Source organism: Podarcis melisellensis, assembly GCF_964234715.1.
Source record: "Podarcis melisellensis genome assembly, chromosome: 4".
NCBI lineage: Eukaryota > Metazoa > Chordata > Lepidosauria > Squamata > Lacertidae > Podarcis > Podarcis melisellensis.
The window spans coordinates 102,827,027-102,850,976 of NC_138531.1; the positions used below are offsets into that span (position 1 = coordinate 102,827,027).

General features: G+C 46.7%; 4 protein-coding genes across 11 annotated transcripts in view; 2 read left to right on the plus strand and 2 right to left on the minus strand.

Moving 5' to 3' along the window:
• The window catches only part of LOC309369337 (uncharacterized protein), a 28,114-nt gene extending 13,171 nt beyond the window's left edge, over positions 1-14,943 (minus strand). Inside the window, exon 1 of the mRNA XM_081910199.1 lies at positions 14,813-14,943. The gene's annotated coding sequence lies outside the window, so the exon portion shown is untranslated. The remainder of the gene's footprint in view (positions 1-14,812) is intronic.
• The window catches only part of LOC309369055 (uncharacterized protein), a 291,502-nt gene that overhangs the window by 171,610 nt on the left and 95,942 nt on the right, over positions 1-23,950 (plus strand). The window lies entirely within an intron of this gene.
• LOC309369078 (uncharacterized protein) overlaps positions 7,673-23,950 on the minus strand; it is a 421,063-nt gene continuing 404,785 nt past the window's right edge. For 4 of the 7 annotated variants that reach the window (XM_081909692.1, XM_081909689.1, XM_081909690.1 and 1 more), the window contains 2 exons: positions 14,950-15,076; positions 7,673-10,019 (listed from right to left, as the gene is read on the minus strand). In XM_081909692.1, coding sequence (XP_081765818.1) covers positions 8,104-10,019; positions 14,950-15,076 — 2,043 coding nt within the window. In that variant the 3' untranslated portion in view covers positions 7,673-8,103. Of the gene's footprint in view, positions 10,020-14,949; positions 15,077-16,280; positions 16,364-17,660; positions 17,743-17,944; positions 18,438-19,630; positions 19,759-23,950 lie in introns of those variants that run through there. The other 3 variants (XM_081909688.1, XM_081909693.1, XM_081909694.1) reach the window with 3 other exon arrangements.
• Positions 20,783-23,232, plus strand: LOC309369351 (uncharacterized protein). Of its 2 annotated transcripts, none has more exons than XM_081910219.1 (3): positions 20,783-20,961; positions 21,697-21,813; positions 22,211-23,232. In XM_081910219.1, the coding sequence occupies exons 1-3, from the start codon at positions 20,932-20,934 to the stop codon at positions 22,334-22,336; spliced, it is 273 nt and encodes a 90-aa protein (XP_081766345.1). In that variant the 5' UTR covers positions 20,783-20,931; the 3' UTR covers positions 22,337-23,232. The 2 variants fall into 2 exon arrangements, with proteins under 2 accessions (XP_081766345.1, XP_081766344.1); XM_081910218.1 differs by lacking the exon at positions 20,783-20,961 and adding an exon at positions 21,278-21,572 and having other exon boundaries at positions 22,211-22,805.

Here is a 23,950-nt window from a genome sequence, read left to right on the forward strand (position 1 = left end):
CTCTTCCCACCTGCTAAGGTTCCCACCCATGGAATGACCCTCCCAATCCGATTCTTCTTCGGATTCTGAAAACCCTTCGAAACTCTCTTCCTCCTCCGTGGTACCGAATTGTTCCTCCCAGAATCTCTCTAAGGGCTGGGGCTTATCTGGGAACCGTCGGTGGAACACTTCCACCATATGCTCATCACCAATTGCCTCTGCTGGCACCCACGTGTTTTCCGACCAGGGCTCTCCTTCCCACGCCACCAAGTACTCCACTTGCCGACCTCGCCACCTTGAATCAACTATCTCTGCGGCCGAACTTTGGTGTTCCCTTTCTTCTACCTGTGGTTGTGGCATGACTTCTACCTCCCGCCCCTCGAATTCCCGCCCCTCTCTGTGTGGTGAGAGTAAGGACCTGTGGAACACGGGATGTATTTTCATGTTGTTGGGCAACCTGAGCTTGAACGCCACAGGGTTTATCTGTTGTATGACTTCAAACAGCCCCAGTCGTCTGGGCTGCAACTTCTTGCACCCTCCCTTAAAGGGTAACCCTTGAGTGGACAGCCACACGCAATCCCCCACCCTTATGGTTTCCCCTTCCCTTCGGTGTTTATCTGCTTGCTTCTTGTAATTGGCCTTGGCCCTTTCTAGGTTCATCTTGAGCTGTTGATATAATGCTTCCATTTCTTCCACAAACTGTTCAGCTGCAGGCACACTCCAGCTCTGTTCCTCATTACCCGGGAATGCCCTGGGATGACACCCATAGTTTTTTAAAAAAATAATTTTTTTATTAATTTTCCAACATAGAATAAAGACAATACAATTCACAATACACAAACAAACAAAAACATATAAACACATATAATTTCATAACCTCTTTTTCTTAAACTTCGTTTCACCGACTTCCCCATACCTCCCTTTTCTGCATCCCAATTTTAAAATTTTCTCAGCAACCTCTCACTTCAGTTAACATATTGTTCACTTTCTTTAGTCCCTCTTCTTTTACCCAATCATTTACAGCTGTAATTCTTTTTTTTTTCGGTACCCTTGACATTTTAACACTCATTAATTTTATAACAATTCTTAAGATAATCTTTGTACTTCTTCCAGTCTTCTTCCACCGTCTCTTTCCCTTGGTCACGGATTCTGCCAGTCATCTCAGCCAGTCCCATGTAGTCAATCACCTTCGTCTGCCATTCTTCCAGTGTGGGTAATTCTTGTGTCTTCCAATACTTTGCTAAAAGAACTCTTGCTGCTGTTGTAGCATACATAAGGCTTCTGGTTTCTTGTGAAAGGTGCACTTAAGAACCTTCTTAATTTCATTATAGATCATTTCCCAGAAAACCTTGATCCTCGGGCATGTCCACCAAAGGTGATAAAAGGTACCTTCAGTCTCTTTACATTTCCAGCATTTATTATTGGGCAAATGATAAATTTTTGCAAGCTTGACTGGGGTCATGTACCACCTGTAAATCATTTTCATAATATTCTCTCTTAAGGCATTACATGCCGTGAACTTTATACCGGTGGTCCATAACTGTTCCCAGTCAGCAAACATAATGTCATGACCAATATCTTGTGCCCACTTAATCATAGCCGATTTAACTATTTCCTCTTGTGTATTCCACTTCAGCAGCAAGTTATACATTCGTGACAGATTCTTAGTATTGGGTTCTAACAATTCCGTTTCTAATTTTGATCTCTCCACCTGGAAGCCAATTTTCCTGTCTTGTTTGAATACCTCATTTTTCTGAAGGTAATGAAGCCAATCTCTTACTTTAGACTTCAAACTCTCATAACACTGTAATTTCAAGGATGGCACCCATAATTGGCCAAAAATGGACTCATTCCTGTGGACACATGTTCAGTGTTATTGTACGCAAATTCTGCTAACGCTAGTTTCTCTACCCAATCATTCTGCCTCTCGCTAACGTAGCAGTGTAAGTATTGCTGGAGTACGCTGTTTGCCCTTTCCGCTTGCCCATTGGTTTCTGGGTGTCTCGCTGTCGAGAAGCTGACCTCGACTTGCAGTAGGCTCATGAGCTTCCTCCAGAACCGGGAAGTAAATTGTTTTCCGCGGTCTGAGAGAACCCTCAAGGGGGCGCCATGCAGCCTGAAAATGTGTTCTACAAACAACCGTGCCGTTTCTTCCGCCGTCACCGCATGTGAGCAGGTGATAAAATGGCACATTTTGGTTAGCAAGTCGACTACTACCATCACTGCTGTTTTTCCCCTCGATTTGGGCAGATCCGTCATGAAATCAATTGACACCACCTCCCAGGGTTTGTTTGGTGTGGGTAAGGGTTCCAGCAAACCCGCTGGTACCGTGCGTTCCCCTTTGGCCCTCTGGCAACAGTCACACCCTCTTACATATTCGCGTACATCTTCCCTCCCCCTTGGCCACCAAAATTGTCGGGTCACCAGCATCATGGTTTTGTGTTGCCCAAAGTGCCCTGCTGTGGGGGTGTCATGTAGTTGTTTGAGTACCCTTCTTCTTAGAGCCTCCCCCGGTACGTACATTGCCCCCCTGTAGTACAACACCCCTTCCTTCTCTTCGAACCCCTCTGGTGCTCCCCTCCCATCTTGGAGTTCCCTGATTTTTGTTCGTGCGAATTCATCGGCCCTAGTGAGTCCTGCTAGTTCTCTCGTGCCCACTAGAGTTCCCCCCCACACCCATCGGTCCTCAGGTATGACGTGTCGGGTCTCCGGCGGCCCCTCTCCTTCGAAGTACTCTGGTTTCCGCAAGAGAGTGTCTGCTCTCACGTTTTGCTCGTCTGGCACATACTGGATTTCGAAGGAAAACTTGGAAAACTCCTGCACCCAGCGAATCTGTCTCTGGTTGAGCACCCGTGCTGTCCGCCAATATTCCAAGTTCTTGTGATCTGTACAGACCTGGATCTTGCGCTGCGCCCCTATCAGCAAATGGCACCACCGACGAAAGGCGGCGTAGATTGCTAGCAGTTCTCTGTCGTACACGGTGTAGTTTTGTTCCGACTTGCTCAGCTTCCTCGAGAAAAAGGCACACGGTTTCCATTCTTGCTTGTTCAGTCCTGGCTGCAACAGAACCGCCCCTATGGCTCTGTCTGATGCGTCTGTCTCCAACCGCAGTGGTTTCTCCAAATCCACATGTAGTAATTGTTCTTCCGACGCGAACGCCTTCTTCAATCTTTCAAAGGATCGCTGGGCTTCCTCCGTCCACACAAACTTCCTTTTACTACTGAGACAGTCCGTGATTGGAGCTGTCAAGTGTGCAAAGTTCTTGATGAACTTCCTGTAGAAATTGCCAAAACCTAGGAACCTCTGCACATCCTTTCGTGTCTTTGGGGTCTTCCACTCCAATACTGCTTGCACCTTGCTTGGGTCCATCGCTAAGCCTTTGTCCGATAACTTGTACCCCAGCAACTCCACCTCTCGGGCATGAAACTGACATTTCTCTAGCTTGACCCACAACTGGTGTTTCTGCAATCGTTGTAGCACTTCCCTGACATCTCTCACATGTTGCTCCTCATTTTCTGAATATATGAAGATGTCGTCCAGGAATGCTACACAGTTCTTGTAAAGCAGAGACCCCAACACGTGGTGCATGAACGCTTGAAAACAGGCGGAGCCTGACTGTAATCCGAAAGGCATAACGAGATATTCAAAGGCCCCCAAGGGTGTGAACATGGTGGTCTTCCATTCATCTCCCTCTCTCATTCGGATTAAGTTGTAAGCCCCCCTAAGGTCTAGCTTGGTGAAAATCTTTCCCTTCCTCACTCTCGTCAGAATGTCATCAATTCTGGGCATAGGGAAAGTCACAGGTTCTGACACCAAATTTACCGCCCTGAAGTCCACCACAAGCCTCGGTTTATCAGTGTCCTTTTTGTCCACAAAAAATACTGGACTACCCCCCACTGCCTTTGACTCTCTTATAAGCCCTCTCTTTAGGTTCTTGTCAATAAAGTCCCGTAACTCCTTCATCTCCCTGTCTGACATGGCATACAGCTTACCCACAGGCAGCTGCGCCCCAGGGAGCAAATTGATCTGGCAATCGAACGGCCTGTGGGGTGGCAGTCTATCTGCCTACTTTTCACTAAAAACCTCCTTCAGATCAGCATATTGTGGTGGCACCTTCCCTTTACCCTCCACTGCAGTGCTTGCCACTCTGGCTACGCTCATCCTTGGCGTTTCCCCGCCTAAGCAGTGCTGCAGGCAGTAGTCAGACCCAAAGCTGGCGGTCCTCTGATGCCACGCCACCACCGGATCATGTTGCGCTAGCCAGCTCATCCCTAATATTATTGGGGGACCCGCTAATGAGGCAACGTGGAAGGCAATTGTCTCTGAGTGCCTAGACACTCTCATTCTCATCGGTGGGGTCTGGTGGGTAACTTCCCCCCCAATCAGTTCCCTCCCATCAATGGTGGTGACTTGCAGAGGTGCATCCAAAGGTAGCAGGTGAAGCTGATGCTCTAAAGCAAAGTCCCTGCTAAAAAAGCTGCAAGAGCTTCCTGAGTCCAGCATACCCTGAACCTTCATTGGGTGCCCATTTGGGAGTTCAAGCACCACCTCAATGGCAATTGCGGCTCTTGGAGAATCTGGTTTGGGCACATTCATTGGTTGTTGGCTTGGCTGCTGTGCCCGCTGATTGGCAGCCAAGCGTTTCCATTTCCCTGCTCCGGGGTTTGGGGTTCCTCCTCCTCGCCCCCCACGGCCCCCACCATTCCTTGCCAGGCCTTTCTTTGTGGGCAGACTCTGGCAAAATGTCCTGGCCGTTGGCAAAGGAAACATTTCTTGGTCATTTTTACATCCTTTCCCTCCTTTTTGCGACTCTCGCTGGATTTTGAAACCTCCTGGGCGCGCGCGCCGCCTATTTCCATTGGCTCCGCCGGCGGGGAAGGCTGCCTAGGTATTCTAGGAATGCGGTAGTCATGACAACGCTGCTCTCTCCCTTCCCGCCTCTCTTGAGCCCGCGCTTCCTGTCTTACGCCAATCGCAAGGACTGCTTTGGCTAGCTGATCCATAGACTGTGGGCGGGGTGCGCGCGAAAGCTCATCTTTGACCGTTGGTGACAACCCCTCCTCAAATAGCATTTGTATGGGTTCCGAGTCCAGCTGCCACCCCAGGCGGTGCACGATCATTGCAAAACGTGACCAATAGTCTCTAACTGACCCTTCTCCCTGCTTACAGCTCAGCAGTTCCCGTTTTGTAATGCTCTGTTGCACATCGCTACTGAACATCGCGTCCATCGCCTGGAGGAATTTCGGTAGATCCTCCATGGCGTCATTCTGCGTCGCCATAAGCGGTCAAATCCACTCTCTAGCCCCGTCCTGCAAGTGCCCCACAATATAAGCAACTTTCGCTGCGTCATTTTCAAAATCGTTTTGCTGCAGCTTCAGGGCATATTCTATTTCTGTTCTAAACGCCCCATACTCTTGAGGGTTTTCCCCAAACTTATGCACCAGTCCCGGTACCTTCCTCGCTATGGGGGTGGGTTTCCCCTGAGCATCCAGAGACCGTCGTTCGTCCAGCCTCGCCGTCAGGATGGCTATGTGCTCTTCCAAGTCGCGGTTTCTCTCCTCCAGCGATTGGCCTCCAGCCGCCCCTTTCGTGGCTCCGACTTCTCCGGTCTTACTCATGATGCCCCCTTCTGCTTGTTGCGCACGAGCAACTTTCAGGGACAGACAGATTGCTGTAGTGGTTGGGAGCTACTCGTGCGTAATCCTGCTCCGTTTGAGCATTAGATTGCCTGGTTAAACCCTCCGGACTGCACAGCCCATCTCAGCGTGGCTGCCCTTAGTCACTTGTAGAATCTGTCTGTGGGCGTTTCTTAAAGCGCTGCCAACATAAGAGTTGTTTGACGCCCAATCGTCTCCGCCTCTCACTGCGCGGGAGTCTCCTGCGCAGGGTGGGCGTGGGCAGCGGGGTGCCTGGGCTCTCCTCACTAACATCCAACGAAGAGTCCTGGAGCCTCTGCACCTCCTTGTCCCGTTGCTCTCCTGGATCCCTGGTGTTACACTTATTCCCTTCCCCTTCTTCCCAGTCGAGTCTCCCCCTAGCGCTGGGACCTTCTCCTGCAGAATCAGAGACCCTCTCCTCCTCCCATGCCTCTGATGTCAGTTCCCTGACAGGTGGCATGCATACTTATGGTACGACAAGGTTAAAGCACATAAAGCATTTAAAAACCATATTGTCAGGAAAACATTGTTTAATGTCTGGACAAGATATAAAGACTTACTTGAAAATAAAACCCCAAGGTGGTTGTCACCGATGGAGGCAAAGGCCCTGAAAAAGCTCAATATGGAGGCCAAGTGGCCAAAATATTGGGAAATCTTGGAGCAAGAAGGAGACAAATTGAAATTGCAGAGTTTTGAGAAACTAAAAGATAAAGTGCGAGACTGGCTTCATTATTATCAAATAAGAGAGGCTTATAATTTAGACAAAAAAATTGGCTTCCAGGTGGAAAAATCAAAGTTGGAAACAGATCTGTTAGATCCTAAAACAAAGATACTTTCAAGAATGTATAACTTGCTGTTAAAATGGAATACTCAGGACGAGACGGTTAAATCTGCTATGATTAAATGGGCACAGGACGTTGGACATAACATTATGTTTGCTGACTGGGAACAGTTGTGGACCACAGGTATGAAATTTACGGCATGCAATGCCCTAAGAGAGAATATTATGAAAATGATATACAGGTGGTACATGACCCCAGTCAAGCTTGCAAAAATCTATCACTTACCCGATAATAAATGTTGGAAATGTAAAGAAACTGAAGGTACATTCTTTCACCTTTGGTGGACGTGCCCAAGGATTGAGGCTTTCTGGGAGATGATTTATAATGAATTAAAAAAGGTATTTAAATATACCTTCTTGAAGAAACCAGAGGCCTTTCTCCTGGGCATAGTCGGCCAATTGGTGCCAAAGAAGGATAGAACTTTCTTTATGTATGCAACAACAGCAGCAAGAATACTTATTGCAAGGTACTGGAAGACACAAGATTTACTCACCCTGGAAGAGTGGCAAATGAAGGTGATGGACTATATGGAATTGGCGGAAATGACTGGCAGAATCTGAGACCAGGGAGAAGAGTTGGTGGAAGAAGATTGGAAGAAATTTAAAGACTATTTGCAGAAATAGTGTAAAATTATTGAATGTTAAAATGATGTTGGATTGAAAATAAGTGGTTTTGGTAATAAGGTTAAAAAGAATATGCAAATATAGATAGTCATATGGACGAAAATATATAGTTGTAATAGGTTAAGACACAGAGTAAAGACAAATGAAAGAGGGTAAGGATTTGCTGAAAGGATTTTGTAAACGGGAATACAAAAAGGGGAGGTGTGAGGAGGTCAAGGAAATAAGTAAATGAGCCTAAAGATATTGAAAATGGATTTTTCCTTAAAAAAATTTTTTTTAGTCATCTGTTTTTTGCATTTTGTATTTTTTTTTCTTCTAGGATTTTTTGTTGTTGTAATTTTTTGTATTTTTCTTGTTATCTTTTTTCTTTCTCTCTCTATGTTTTCCTTTTAGTTTGTTAAACCTATGTTTATTGTAAAATCCTAATAAACATTTTTTTAAAAAAATAAATAAATAATTATTAATGAAAGGCCAATGAAAGGCCGGGGATTTTGCCCGGGGACGGGGAAGTGAGGCGTTCCCAAAGTAAAGGAAGGATTGAACTCTGATTAATAAGAATACACACAGAGGCTTGAACCAGCAAGACTCTGGGAAGGGTGCGTATAATAATCTCTGTCTGTGTCTCTCTCTGTCTACCCCTCGGCCCAGGTCGTTTTATTCACAAAAGAACTTTTACAGAGTGTTCATAAGAACCAATCAGATTTCTTCTGAGCATTTCAACAGACCCCACGTGGGGAAAAGTTAAACTACAAACACTAGTTAAGCATGCATATTTTTGGGGAAAATGAATGAAAACTTAAAAGGAGTGCATTCAGCAACCCCGGAGGTCATAAACAATCAATACATATGATAAGAAGGGTGGCCAGGAGGACAAAAAAGTCCCTAAATGTGGGGAATTGGACTAGAAGCACCTTGTGGTCCTTCCAACTTGTCAGTTCTATGATTCTATTACTCCCCTCCTTTCCACTCACCTTGAGAGGACCTTTTGCTCTGCCAGCTCACCTACAGATTAACACAGCAAGGTGTGCTCTGCTGAGCCAGTGTCAAAGGTCTACTGGCAGCTGCATCGTGGATGGAGGAGCATCCCTCAGGTCTGACTCCTGCATGAATTCTCTGATGGGAAGTGAGATTGGATCTCTTACTGAAGCTCTTTCCACATTCCACGCACTGATAGGGTTTCTCCCCTGTATGAATTCTCTGATGGGAAGTGAGATTGGATCTCTTACTGAAGCTCTTTCCACATTCCACGCACTGATAGGGTTTCTGCCCTGTATGAATTCTTTGATGGGAAGCGAGAGAGGAGCTCTGACTAAAACTCTTTCCACATTCCACGCACTGATAGGGTTTCTCCCCTGTATGAATTCTTTGATGGGAAGTGAGAGAGGAGCCATACGTGAAGCTCTTTCCACATTCCACACACTGATAGGGTTTCTCCCCTGTATGAATTCTCTGATGGGAAGTGAATTCAGTGCTCCTACTGAAGCTCTTTCCACATTCCACACACTGATAGGGTTTCTCCCCTGTATGAATTCTTTGATGGGAAGTGAGAGAGGAGCTATGAGTGAAGCTCTTTCCACATTCCACACACTGATAGCGTTTCTCCCGTCTATGAATTATTTGATGGGAAGTGAGAGAGGAGCTTTCAGTGAAGCTCTTTCCACATTCCACACACTGATAGGGTTTCTCCCCAGTATGAATTCTTTGATGGGAAGTGAGAGAGGAGCTATGAGTGAAGCTCTTTCCACATTCCACACACTGATAGGGTTTCTCCCCTGTATGAATTCGTTGATGGGAAGTGAGAGAGGAGCTTTCAGTGAAGCTCTTTCCACATTCCACACAATGATAGGGTTTCTCCCCTGTATGAATTCTTTGATGGGAAGAAAGATGGGAGCTCTGACTGAAGCTCTTTCCACATTCCACACACTGATAGGGTTTCTGCCCTGTATGAATTCTTTGATGGGAAGAAAGATGGGAGCTGTGACTGAAGCTCTTTCCACATTTCACACACTGATAGGGTGTCTCCCCTGCATGAATTCTTTGATGGAAAGTGAGAGAGGAGCTGTTACTGAAGCTCTTTCCACATTTCACACACGGATAGGGCTTATCCCCTGTATGAATTCTCTGGTGTGAAATGAGATCAGTGCTCCTACTGAAGCTCTTTCCACATTCCACACAATGATAGGGTTTCTCCCCTGTATGAATTCTTTGATGGGAAGAAAGATGGGAGCTCTGACTGAAGCTCTTTCCACATTCCACACACTGATAGGGTTTCTCTCCTGTATGAATTCTTTGATGGGAAGTGAGACTGTGGCTGTGAGTGAAGCTCTTTCCACATTCCACACACTGATAGGGTTTCTGCCCTGTATGAATTCTTCTATGGGAAGTGAGATTGTGGCTGTGACTGAAGCTCTTTCCACATTCCACACACTGATAGGGTTTCTCCCCTGTATGAGTTCTTTGATGGGAAATGAGAGAGGAGCTCTGATTGAAGTTCTTTCCACATTCCACACACTGATAGGGTTTCTCCCCAGTATGAATTCTTTGATGGGAAGTGAGTTCAGTGCTCCTACTGAAGCTCTTTCCACATTCCACACACTGATAGGGTTTCTCCCCTGTATGAATTCTTTGATGGGAAGTGAGATCGCAGCTCTGACTGAAGCTCTTTCCACATTCCACACACTGATAAGGTTTCTCCCCTGTATGAATTCTCTGATGCCTAGTGAGAGAGGAGCTCTGACTGAAGCTCTTTCCACATTCCACACACTGATAGAGGTTCTTTCCAAGGATATTTTGTTGATGGGAAGTGGAATGGGAGCGCTGACTGCAGCTTTCTCCAAACTCCAAATTTTTACGTGGCTTCTCCTCTCTGGGGATTTTATCGTGATCACCTTCATTCTCGATTTCTGATTCATCACAATCTGCAATGGAGACAAAAAGGGATTAGAGCCTCAGGAACAAATGGAGAAGAACTTAAGGGAGTTCAGTGTGTTTCTTACCTTTGTTGTTTGTCAATAACCAACATATTTATTATGAGATTCTGTTGAGGTGCTGAATGTTGCTTTGTTTGATATACAGTAGTGGTCAAAATTGTGGAAGACTTTTGGAGAAAAGTGTATTTCAGTGGTTTGATGGCTCATAACACTGCTTCTTTTGGAGTAATATCATAAAATTATGTATCAATGGAAATTGTTCAATTACCCGTATTCTATCTAATGCTATAGCCAAATAACCAGAAAAAAAGGACAAATTGCTTAGGTTGACTTTTGTCAGTGTCTTTTGTGATTGCTTTCAAGTTGGTTGTTTTTTTTGTGTTCTTGTAAAACATAATAAAATTATAGAAATGGCACAAAGAGTTGAGGAGGCTTCCGGCGATCGCGGGAGTGAAAGCAAGCGGGATTCCTCAGTGCTGAGAGAATCCAGCTTTTGAGGGAAAAAGGGAGTGCTGCAAGAGCGCCGCAGCCCCCCAAACACCCTTGAAAGGATATTCAAGGGGCAGGGTCCCAGCACGGTCCAAGAGCTTATCCTCCGGCTGCCAAGTAACCTCTTTTTTGGCGACGACGAGAGCCGCAGGGTAGAGAAGCGGACAGCAGCAGGCCATTTCTATCCCTCAAGAGCGAAGCTCCGAGCTTGCACACAGAAGCGATCAGCTCTCGAACATTAAGAAATCGAATTGGGACTTTTTAAAATACAAATCCATGGATTAGAGCCAATTTGAAGTGGGTAAGGTGGAAAAAAGGAGGTCAGCCTTGCCTGGAACTTAAACTACACACAAGAACAATCTTCAGAGCGGGACAAAAAAGTAAGTCAATGCAAACAGATTAAACTGATAATTTATTTGACTGCCTTTTAAAGGACTATAAGGAGTATAAGGAATATAAAGATAGAGAAAAGGGGGAGAGTCATTTGGAAGGCAATTAATAGTCTTATCAGTGAGTCGGTGGGAAATGTTGGGGGAGAAGACTCCAAGAGCTTTCTACTTTTGTTTTTAAAAAGATCTGCCCAATTGGCAGCGACGGACTGATTTATTAATTCTAGCCTGTGAAGAGAGACAGAAGATACTACGAGGGAAAATACTGTTTCTTTACCTTAATTTGGTGGAAGTTTAAAAGAAGTTTGAGAGGAATTAGGAGTGTTTTTGCCCTCTGAAGTTCATACCCCCCCGCCTCCTTCTCTGCGTAGTATTTGAATGGGATACAAAGAAGCGAACTGCGCCATTTTTGTATCTTTGATGGGGGGGCTTTTGCCCTTCTCCTTCTCTTCCCCTCTCTTTGAGATTTAACACAGACTTTTATTCTTTTGGTGGCATCTTATGGATTTTGATTTCAAGATATATCTGGCAGGGCAAAAAGTTCTTAACAGATTTAAAAGAGAGGGGAGGCTTGGCCCTGCCAGATATGAGATTATATTATGAAGCAACGTGCATATGTTGGTTGAAAGAATGGATGAAATTAGAAAATAGAGATTTGTTAGATTTGGAAGGATATGACAATAGATTCGGTTGGCACACATATTTATGGTATGAAAAAAAATGAGTGCATAAAGGTTTCAAAAATCATATTATTAGAGGATCTCTGAATGAGGTATGGGGTAGGTACAAAAACCTACTTGAACAAAAAATACCACACTGGTTATCACCATTAGAGGCGATGAGTGTTAAAAAGATCAATATGACTGGGAGGTGGATAACATATGGAAGTTTAATTGAGAAAGAGGGAAGTAAGTGGAAAATGAAACCATATGAAGAAGTGAAAGAATATGTAAACGATTGGCTGCATTATTTTCAGATTAATGAAATGTTTAGAAAAGAGGTTGCAGAAAGAGGCTATTCTGAAAAAGAATCTAGGTTTCAACGAGTAGTATTGAATAACGAAGTTAAAAATTTATCTATGATGTATAAATTATTATTAGAATGGCATTTGAAGGATGAAGAGGTTAAATCAGTTATGATTCAATGAGCCAAAGACTTTGGATATAACATTCAATTTGATGATTGGATAAAATTGTGGAAGGAAGGGATGAGATTTACGGCATGTACCACAATTAAAGAAAATGTTATGAAAATATCGATGGTATATAACATCAGTTAAATTAAGTAAGATGTCTAAGGTGAGTAATAAATGTTGGAAATGTAAAGAGAAAGAAGGGACATTTTATCATGTGGTGGGAATGTAAAAAAATGAAGTGCTTCTGGGAAATGATATATAATGCGATAAAGAAAATACTGAAATATACATTTGTTAAAAAACCAGAAGCCTTTCTATTAGGAATATTAGGTGGTGAAATAAAAAGGAACGATCAGAAAGTATTTCTGTATGCAGTAACAGCAGCCAGAACTCTTGGCCCAGAAATGGAAACAAGAAGAAATGCCTACGATTGAAGAATGGAGATCGAAATTAATGGATCACGCGGAACTGGACAGATTGACAGGGAGGATTCGCAACCGACAAGGCCAAAGATTCACTGAGGACTGGAGTAAATTTACAGAATATATTAAAAATATTTGTGATAATGATATAACATTTGTAAGTTTTCAAAAAGCTCTGTAAGAAGATTTGGTAGAAATATTGTTTAAACAACATGGGAAGAAAAGATATATATAATGCAATCTGTGATAATTACGGAAAATTATCAGACATGTTGATGGAAGTCTAAAAGAAAAAAAAGATATGTGATGAGTTTTTGATGTTTAATGATGTTATAAATTTGTTTTTATTGGAAAATCAATAAAAATCATATTAAAAAATGTGTTCTTGTAAAACATAATAAAATTATAGAAATGGCACAAAGAGTTGACTGGTCACCCAGAAAGGGATGTAAAATTGTACTGTTAAGTGAACAAGGCTACAGTTTTGAAGAAATTGATGAAAGATTAGGAAAAACTTAACCAAAGCAGGCATTTCTATATTTTTGAAGAGGTATAAGGAGACTCAGTCACTACAAAATCAGACCGGTAAAGGCAGGGAAAGGTGCACAAAGGCAAGTGATGATGGACGAGTGGAGAGACTGTCCCTACATAGAATCATAGAATCATAGAGTTGGAAGAGACCACAAGGGCCATCGAGTCCAACCCCCTGCCAAGCAGGAAACACCATCAGAGCACTCCTGACATATGGTTGTCAAGCCTCTGCTTAAAGACCTGCAAAGAAGGAGACTCCACCACACTCCTTGGCAGCAAATTCCACTGTCAAACAGCTCTTACTGTCAGGAAGTTCTTCCTAATGTTTAGGTGGAATCTTCTTTCTTGTAGTTTGGATCCATTGCTCCGTGTCCGCTTCTCTGGAGCAGCAGAAAACAACCTTTCTCCCTCCTCTATGTGACATCCTTTTATATATTTGAACAGTGGGGCTGAGAGACTTCAAAGAAGTGTGACTGGCCCAAGGTCACCCAGCACCTGCATGTGGAGGAGCGGAGACGCGAACCCGGTTCCCGAGATTACAAGGCTACCGCTCTTAACCACTACATCACACTGGCTCTCAGCGCCTAGGACTTGCCGATCGCATGGTCGGCGGTTCGAATCCCCGAGGCGGGGTGAGCTCCCGTTGTTCGGTCCCAGCTCCTGCCCACCTAGCAGTTTGAAAGCACCCTTAAGTGCAAGTAGATAAATAGGTACCGCTTTATAGCGGGAAGATAAACAGCGTTTCCGTGTGCTGCGCTGGTGCAGGCTCGCCAGAGCAGCTTCGTCACGTGACCCGGAAGTGTCTTCGGACAGCGCTGGCCCCCGGCCTCTTAAGTGAGATGGGCGCACAACCCTAGAGTCGGACACAACTGGCCCATACGGGCAGCAGTACCTTTACCTTTACTTACTCCACACAAAAGTGGTGTTATGAGCCATCAAATCTCAGAAATACACTTTTCACAAAAGGTTTCCACAATTTTGGCCACTAGGAGAAGTTGTTCACTTTAAAGTTAATGTTCTTTTTATATGGGATCAGATTATTATTATTTATGCTTCATGTTTATAAATGTGTTGGAAGCCATGTTTCTATATGTGTTGGAAGCCGTCCAGAGTGGCTGGGGCAAGCCAGCCAAATGGGCAGGGTATAAATAAAAAATATTATTATTACTACAGTGGTATATCGATTTAAGAGCAGTCCTGTTCCGGAAAAGATTAAGTAAACCATCTTCTTCTTCATCATCATCATCATCACTGCTATTACTACCTGATATTCAATAAGTCTAGCTCTTCTCTGGGATGAATTTTGTTTGGCCCAGCCATGGCATCCCCTCCATCTCCATTGTCAGTTGTTTCTTTGATCAACCCAAGACTGACAGGAGCTAAACAAAAACAGAAAACCTGAAGCTCCACATTTCCTGGACTTGTATCAGAGCGGCACAGCGAGTCCTGCTTGTGTGTGTGAGCTTGCAGAACTCAGAGTCCAATACACTGCTGTTCCTCTAAACTAGAAAGCTTTATTGTATGTACAGCAAGATAAACCATCGGAAGATGCAGACGTTGCGTCTTCCTTGTCTCAGCAGAAAACGAAAGTCAGAAAGAATGAAGAAACAGCTTTCCCGGATGTTGAGAAAGCTCCTCCCCAGATGCAGGACTCTCTGAGCTGTTAACCCTGTAAGCTCTAAACTTCACAACTTATCTTTCCTAAGAATTCTGAAGCTGACATTTAAGATGGCTTGGGCAGTTGAGACCAGCCCAATCGTGGCAGAAAAAGGAATAATCTGAGGAAGATTGTTCAAAGAGAAAACTGTAAGTTACTCTTTATTGTGGGGGTGTTAGGTTCCCAGGTGTTATAAGGGGGCGCTGTTGAGCTCTGTGAAAATATATGAGGTTGGTTCCATAGAGGTATGTTTTGAATTTCCAGGCTGATATGATGATCCCACAGGGAGCCTTACCAAGAGAGGCCACAATCCCACGAGTGTCCTCCATGACGTCCTTATGCAGAGCTCTCTGGTCAGGATCCAGGAACGCCCACTCCTCGTCCGTGAAACGAACGGCCACATCTTCAAAGCAGACTGGACCCTAAAAGAAAAAGGGAAATGTCCTCCTCTGAGACAGCAGAAATATGATCTGCTACACAATGCTCTGTTGTTTCCTTCCTGTAAATTGCTGTGTTATTTCAATAGGATTCCTTTGCTGCACATTTTATTTAAGGATGCTTATTTTATTCTGCCATTAGTTATGGGTCTTTGTGCAAATAGGTGGAACTCCACCTTGTGTTTTCCAAGTCATTCTGCCTAGGCAAGCATTCCAGTTTCCCCAATGGAAGGATCCACTTTCTCCTCTCCTCGTGAGTTGTTCTGGGAAGGTTCCCTCCTAATGCCCTAGAGCCAAATTCAAGGGGTTCATGGGGGCATGGAGAGGGGGAGGGGAGGAATGGGGGGCAGGCTCCATTTTCCAGCGGATGGCGCTGGTTAGGTGAATCCATGCCACTATTTGTTCTCATTTGTCCACTTCTTAGAAACCAATTTTTGCATTCAGTGATCAGTCTAGAAATCAGATAAGCCTATTTTGGATGGCCATCAGTCTTGGATGATCTAGGAGCACAGGAGGTTGGACTTGATGACCCTTGGGGTCCCTTTCAACTCTAGGATTCCATGAAAACTGCAACTACACATGAATCCTACTGGCGAAATTCAGGAGGCTGGTGTCAGAGTTATATGGGTAGGAAATCCCACAGTACACAGCTGGAGTTCACACTCTCTTAACAAGAACATGGTATTCACAGACTTGGCTGAGTTTCGGGCCTCATGAGAACAGCAGCTCATTCCCAGAGGGTCTGTCAGTTTGCATAATCTAGCAGAGATTCCTGCAATGCAGGGGGTTTCCTGGCTCTGAGAGACAAACAGGGAGGGTGGCTTCTGGCAGAAGGAGAGGGAGCCCCCGGTGGCTCCTCCTTCTCCTGACTCACCTCTGCCTCCCGACCTTCCTCCTCCCACTCGCCTCCTTCCTCTTCTGCCTCTGATTCTGCACTGCATTCTGCCTCAGAGTCTCCCAGCTCACTAAGCCCTGTTGCCCCTTCAGCTTCTGACACCTCCTCTTCCCAGGCTCCTCCCTCTTCTCCCTCTGACCGCTCATCCTTCCTCCACCTCCACTCCTTGGGCTCTGAAAGGTCTTCCCTTCCTGGTTCCCCGGCTGCTTCCTCCCACCATTCCTCTGTGCCCAACCAGTCCATGACATTGCTCCATCCCTCAGCCTCTGTCCCCACAAGGCAGCTTCCCCTGACCTGATCTGGTTCCCCAGCCGCTGCTTCCCTTCTGCCCCCATGAAAAGGCGGATCAGGAGGTCTTGCCGGCATCCTTCCGCCACCTGCAAGAGAAAAAAGGTAAGCAGGATGCCAGGAGTGCCTGCTTCTCTCACAGGTGAAACAGGGCATCTCTAACTACAGATGGGCCTTTGAGAAAGCCTTACTTGCTGAGAGCATTTGGATGTTTGTGCCCATTTCATATGTTAGATGTGCAAAAACCCATCTCCCCTCCTCTGGACATTTGTTCCCAACTGTCTCCCCGCAAAACAAGATGAAAAGAATATCAGTGTTTGTAAAAAAAAAAGGTTCTGTTGGCATAAAAGAGTCCACGAGAAGAGTATCCTTGCAGAGTAACTGGTGTAGCTGCTCTGTGAGTCGCCTACGGTGGTCCTCTAGGAGTTCAAACTGTTCCAGTAGCCGATGCTGAGTGCTTTCCTGATCCTCAGATCCTAGCAGCCCCAGCGTCACTGCAGACAGTTGCAGCTTGCCACCAACTGCTCCAACGCACAGCCACTGGCTCCATACACCACCAGGACTCACCAGCTCCCTGCTCAGATGCTGTCAGTCGTTTTGCACTCTGCACAAGCTCAGAAACACTGGGCCCATAACCTGTCAGTGTTTGTAAAAAAAAAAGGGGGGGTTCTGACCTCCCTTTCTTGCCTCAGCCTGGTCCTCGGACCCTTGTTGGCATAAAAGAGTCCTCAAGAAGAGTATCCTTGCAGAGTACTTTCTGCTTTTATTCTTAAAAGCCTTTCTGAAAAAGCGACTGACCAACTGTACACACTGTTGGTTTCTGCTTCCTCACTGAGCAGCGAATGCATGTCACAAGACATTGTTTTGCATTCCACAGTCCAAGTTACTGTTGGATTCCCAGGGGAATGGGAGACCGGATGTGACGTACACTGGTTTCCTGTTTTTCACTGTTCTCTCGGTTTCTTTGTTAGAGAGACAGGTTCCTTCTCTGCTCTCACAGAGGCAAGGTGCATGTTTGTATTCTCTCAGCATAGAGTGGAAATAAAGTTAAGAATGTGGCACATACTGCTTATCCTTCTGCTGTGTGGACTACTCTGCTTGGGCTCAAGACAAGACGAGCCTGTATCAGCTTCAGATGGGCCGAAGCTGGTCAAAATCTCTCACACACATCAACACTACCAGCTTTCACCAACCAACCAACCCAAACCAAACTAACATTTCTCACTCTATATATGCAACCCGGTTCAGGCCACTGAATCATGCTGACCCAGCTTTTTAAGCATTAAAGAAACAGCTGCCAATTTTTAGCCGTGACAAAGAACCCTCAGATGAGTTGGGAAACCAACAGAATGAGACCAAACAGAGAAAAACCACCTTCCTCCTTACCGAGTGGCCTCTCTCTGGGGTCCAACGGAGGCCTCTCTGCCTCACAGGAATCCAGGTCCATTTCTGCAAAGAGATCCTTTCCCTGAAAAGTAAACAAGGATTCAAAACAGAGAATGGGGAGACATATTAGTAAAAGAATGACAAAGACAAAAACATTCAGGGTGTTAGATCTCATTCCATGGATGCCTTCCCAGAAAACAGATGGGCTAACAGTAGAGCATTATGGGATGTTCTCCATCCTGTTTGGAGCCCCTTTGGAGTATCCAGAGGAAAGTCTCTCTCACCTGCTCTCTCTCCTCTGCCTGACTCAGGAGGAAACCTTCGGCCAGGGCCACCGCCTGGGAACTGGTCTCCACTCCGCATTCCCTCACCCAGCTCTCCATCTCTGGGGGAAGGACAGCCAGGAACTGCTCCAAGATCACCAGGTCCAGCATCTCAGCTTTCGTGTGCCTTTCTGGCTTCAGCCACTGACGGTCAAGGTGGTAGAGTCGGCTGCAAACCTCTCGGGGTCCTTTGGCCTCCTGGAAGCAGAACTGCCTCACCTGCTGGCTCTGCACCTTTGAGCAGAGGGTGCCTTCCTCACCCAGGATCTTCTGCACAAAATTTTCCCAGAACCCCCCACTGCTCCCAGTTTGGATGTCATGGCCTCTTCCTGTTCCAGGGCCAGCTGAGTCTCGCTCACCCATCTGTGCTCTCAGGAAGCCTCTGAGAGATTGGAAGGAACCCTTTGGTTTCCTGCCAAGTTCTGTCTGTCTTAAGGAGAGGCGCTAGCAAATCCTACAAAGCAAATACATTGTTCTGTTACAAACGTTGTCTAATATCAGAAGAAAAAGGTTCCCTGAGCAAGCATGGATGAGTCTTGCTGGGAACTAGGGCTGGACTGCATCACATTCCAGTCCAAGAGCTATCTTGGGGGGGGGGGGAAGAGGAGTAAGAAGAGAAGAAATATGTCTCTAGCCTTCTAGCAATGCAAATGTGGAGGCAAAGGAAGGGATTAATGTGAGGTGAATCAGTCTGGTTTCTGCTGCCTTCCAGTCAATGCATGAAGTCAGAACTGACTGACAAGGGAGTCATTTGTATCTTGTGAATAATGGATGCTTGGCTCTAGTGGGGGTCCTCACCTGGGGGTCCTCAGGAGTTGCTCCCCCCACCCCCACTCCCCTGCTTCTGTCTCCTTTTCTTGCACTTGGACTCTCTGCCGCTCTCCAGACAGACTCCTGGGGTGGGGTCCCTTTTTCTTTGCTCTGAGGGCCAGGTATGTGTCTGGCCAACCCCCTGAGGGCCAAGTGGGTGGGGCCAAGTACATCTCCCTTGAAATTTAGGTGGGTAATTTAGTATTAGTATTCTAATAGATAGCTTAACACAGAGAGACATTGATGCCAAGGTCCCTGGAGGCTCAGTGAGTAGCAGCGCCCATTCCCGGCTGCTTTGCCAGCAACAATCCCTTTGGGAGAGAGAGGATGTGGTCCTGGGATGCCCTGCTCTGGGTGCGAGGGGATTGCTGCAGTGGCCTCCATGGGGAGCTGCCCTGGAAGACACTGGGAAACTGGTCCCCAATGCAGCAGCCAGACTCTGGACTGGGATCCCTCTCTTTATTCCTGGCCTTTCTCTCCCACCGTTCCTTCCTTCCTCCCCATGGTTTTTTTTTTTGAGGTGGGGGCTAGTCCACCTCCTTGTCCAGCTTTGGAAAACCATTTGCAGATGTTTCCTCTGTTGTGCAATGAGGCTGAGCGACGTCACACAGAGTTAAAGTCCCAGGGACTCCTTTGTTTAAAGAAGGGAGATCTTTTCTGAAGCGGGGGGGGGGGCAAATGAGTTTGGGATGCTCTGATCTGCAGGAAGGAGAGCGTGGCAGACCTGGCCCCTCCCTGGCAGGACCCTCTCCTCCTCCCTGACTTGGGGTCCCCCCCCTGCAGGAGCAGATCTGGGCCCCCAGGCACCCTCCCCTGCTGCAGCCCAGGGACCCCCACCAGATCCCAGAGAGAGAGGAGACTCACCAGATCCCAGGAGGGGGCAGCGAGGCAGCCCTTGCAGGAGAGACACAAAGCAACACCCCCCTCCCTTGCAGGAAGGGACTGGGGAGGGAGGGGCCTTGGCTCTGGAGGACCTGGCCCCCCTTGCTTCCTGGCCTTTCTAGGAAGGCAGCTCGGTTCCCTTTAACCCTTGCCAAGCCGAGTCCCTCTCTCGCTTGGCAGATCCTCAGATTCTTATTATTTGTTATTCATTCGGGGGGCAGCTGCCCCCCCTGGCTAGGCCCATGCCCAGATATCCTTTTGGGGGTGAGCCTCTTGGCTGGACTCTGAGCATCTCCCTCCCTTGGCCAGAAACCAGAGGAAGAGCCTGCAGGGAAAAGGGCTTTGCAGGAGGCAAGGAAGCTCCTCCTGGAATTCAGGAGTGGAGAGAGAGGAGGGGATCCCAGGGTCATCTAGTCCAACCCCCAGCAATGCAGGAATCTCAGCTCAAGCATCCATGGCAGATGGCCGTCCGATCTCTGCTGAGAAACCTCCAAGGAAGGAGAGTCCCCCACCTCCCAAGGGAGACCTTTCCCCTGCCCAACTGCTCTTAGGTGTCCCTCAAGGCAGCGGGTCCTGAGTTCGAGCCCTGCTGAAACATTCGCACTGGCTGCCAAGGAGGAACCAAGCAAATTTCAAAAGAAATAAATCATAATCACATCATAAATGAGTAATACTTTATTATGTATGTTTTTAATGTTTTTTTCTGCCATTTCCCTTTCCAGAAATGCTTAATTGCTAATTCAATGGACTGAAAATGTTGTTGCTATTACTATATTTAGGGAAGCTTTTAATGTTTGATGGACTATTGTGTTTTAATCTTTTGTTGGAAGCCGCCAAGAGTGGCTGGGGAAACCCATCCAGATTGGCGGGATATAAATTATTATTATTATTAATTAATTAATTAAATTGACCAGGTGAGTGTTCTTTCGAAAGAGGCAAGGTTAAGAAAGTAAGGATCTGAAATTATACATGTTTTTGTCTTTGTCTTTTCTATGTGTGTGGTGTCTTTATAATATGTGAAAACCCAATAAAAATTTATTTAAAAAAACAAAAAAAACCCCGAAATGAAAACTTAAAAGGAGTGCATTCAGCAACCCCGGAGGTCGTAAACAATCAATACATATGATAAGAAGGATGGCCAGGAGGACAGCAATCATTATCACCTTTATGTGAGACCTGTTTCCTGGCCCTAAAATTAACAGCCTAAGATTAACATATCAGAAAAGCTACAGCAAAGAAGCTGCCCACTGTCTTTGATGATCCAGGACGCCTGCCTGTCAAAGTGGGTACGTGACTTGTGAAGAAAGAGAAATGGAACAGGGATGCAGAGGTGGGAATTGATCAAGAATCATATCAAAATAGTTTAAACCCAGTCAACGCAATGCTTTGATTGCTGACACAGATGGCTTACTCTATATTTGTTATAAATCCTCATAGAAATCCCACCTGATCACTACAGGAAGTGTTGTCTTTTGGCTTGAAGAGCAAAGCTGAGGTTGGCGGAGGAAGGCAGACTTGGGTCAATTCTCTTTCGTTACATAGACTTTAAAGGTGGGAGAAGGAAGTATAGTCCTATTTCTGTGAGTGGAGCAGCAGTCTTTCCACTCATGTGGTTTACATGCTCTGAAAGTTGGGATCTGTTTTGAGATTTAAATTTTAAAAGGGTGGAGTGGAACCGGATACTGACCATTTTGTTAGCCTGGGGAGCCACATTCTGGTTGAAGGAGGCCAGGATTAGCCCCCAAGGCTTGGGATGTCCCTCCTTCCCTGTCGTAGGACTTGGAACCCAGGAGAAAACTCTTGGAATAGCCTTGCCAGGTTCTCAGGGACGGACTCACCTGTCCCCATGTCCTTCTCTTTGCAGATGTGCTGTCGGTTGCACATCCCTCCCCCAGGGGTGAGTATTGAAGAGAACCAGAGCAGGGACTCAGACCTGCCCTCCTTGCCCCCCACTCTGCACTCTCGGAGGTGGAGAAGCCCTCCCTTCGTGAGGAACTGACAGCCTGACTTTTGCCTTTCAGCTGCTGGAGGGAGATCAGCTGTACCTGCTGGAGGTGATCCAGAACTGCCAGGCAGCTCAGCTCAGGGGGCTCTGCACCCCAAAGTGCTCCAAGCAGGAGGCGGCCAAAGCCATCCTGGTGAGTGATGGGTGGTGTGGGGGACCCCCATGGGGAAGTGGGGGAGGGAGGGACTTTGGGGAAGGGGTTGTCCGTCTGCCAGACAGAAGGGCCCTACTGGCTTAGATTCACATATCCTGTTTGAAAGGGGAATCATCTTAGGGACTTCCTGTGAAAATCTGGGTCAGGAATGCTGTTCCTGGAATGGACAAACACACAAGACGTAGCCGGCTGTGCATTCACATTAACAATACTCTTCTATATAATCTTATCATAATATCATATGTTTACCTTGCATATAAACAACACATAAAGTGCAATAATATAGACAAGAGCCAGGGACTCTGTGGTGGGGGCAGCTGAGGGCCGTTTTAACCCAGGCTGGCCCCTGACCCTGAGACGCTCTTTCCTCCCGCAGGACCTCAGATGTTATGCCCTTTGGGAAAGTGGGGAGGAACAGAAACTAGCGGCCAACAGCATCCCTTCTCTGCTGGCCTTTGCCCGAAGTTGCCCCATCTCAGAGCAAGTAGATTCAGTCCTTTGAACACTTCCATCTCCCCAAGAGGCTCCCAAGGCTACCCATCCTCTGCAGTTGATAACAGACCTGACTGAAAAAAACGGCTTCCTCTTCTGGTGACACCAGAGAATTATAGAAGACATTCACCCTTTCCATAGCATTATGGATGCACGATTCCCACAGACAAGTTTCTTGGCAAGACAAGGGCCTTCTCTGGCCACTTGGGTGTCCTCCTCAGCATCTCCAAAGAAGGATCTGGGTTGCAAAAACTGCAGCAAAGGGGGGGGGGGCAACCCAGGCTAATGGGGGGGGGTGTCTAGATAGGAAAGCAAGACCCAGAGACAGTTGTGGGAGACCCAGAGACCGGCTTTCTCTGTGCTGGAGCCAAAGCTGCGCCAGATGGAGAAGCCAGACCTGCTGGGGGTGTCAATGCTGTGAGCCCCTCCATCCTACATTCTGGTTGAATTTGTGAGTAAATAAAACTATATGGACCTGGGACCCCTGGAGTCTCACTGTCCAGAGATGGGGGTAGTTTGCAAATATGCACACACACGAAATAATTTGTGCCTGTGTTCCTAATACATAATTAGCGTGAAGGGCATGTCATGTGCTTCAGCAACAGCCCTCCTGTAAATAAGGAAATGCAACCTCTGTTGCTGATTTATGAAAAAAGCAGCAAGGGGATCTTCTCGGGTGTCTCATGAGGTCTGTGGGGCCCTTCAAGAAAGAGGAGCCATTTCTGTGCCCTGAGCCCCTGTCAGAGAGAAAGGCAGGACAACAACAACGACAATTCTGGTGCACATTGTTGAAAAGTTCTTGCCCCTCCCGATCCGCTGCCCCAAATTGCACTGCAGTGAATTGGGCCAGAGTCCAGCCTGCCAGGATCAAAGAACTGCAGAGTTCTGAATCAGACCGTCAATCCATCTACCTCAGGATGGCCTACACTGATTGGCAGCAACTGCTCTCTGGGTTTCTCTCCCAGCCTTACAAAACACTCGACAGACTCCATCCCCGTGAAGCTGTGGATGAAGAACATCTGAGCCAGGCAGGCCCCATGGCTGATCTCCCCAAGGCCAAACCAGAAGATGGCCAGCATCTTGGGCAGGGTGGAGGTGGAGAGGCCCAGGTCGATGGCCGAAAGGACGGAGAGGAAGTAGAACATGGGCTGGTGGAAGCTGGCTTCTGTTTTGATGATGAAGAGGATGGTGCAGTTGCCCACGAGAGCAACCAGGTAGCCAAGGCAGAAGGGGATGGAGATCCAGGAGTGAAGCGCCTCCAGCCCCGGGACCCCCAGCAGGATGAAGGTGGGGGAATAAAAATGGGTGGCATTAGACAGTGGCATTCTCCTCCTGGACCCAGCCAGAGAACAGGTCACTGCGACCCTGCCAAGAAGAAGAAAACAGGCCAGCATTTTCCTCCATGGCTCCTCATGGACACATAGACCCTTGCCTAGCAATCCTGTTTCATGTTAAGAAAACAATTGTGTGTTTGTGTGGAGGGGATGAGCCCGCCAGCTGAATCTGGCCAGAGTGTAGGTCCCTGTGTCCGACCAAAGAAAATGAAAAAAGCAGTCTGCACGCTGCTGTATGAGGAACTTTCCTGTCTGCTCCTCCTCTCCCACCCATCAATTCATTGGGCCAA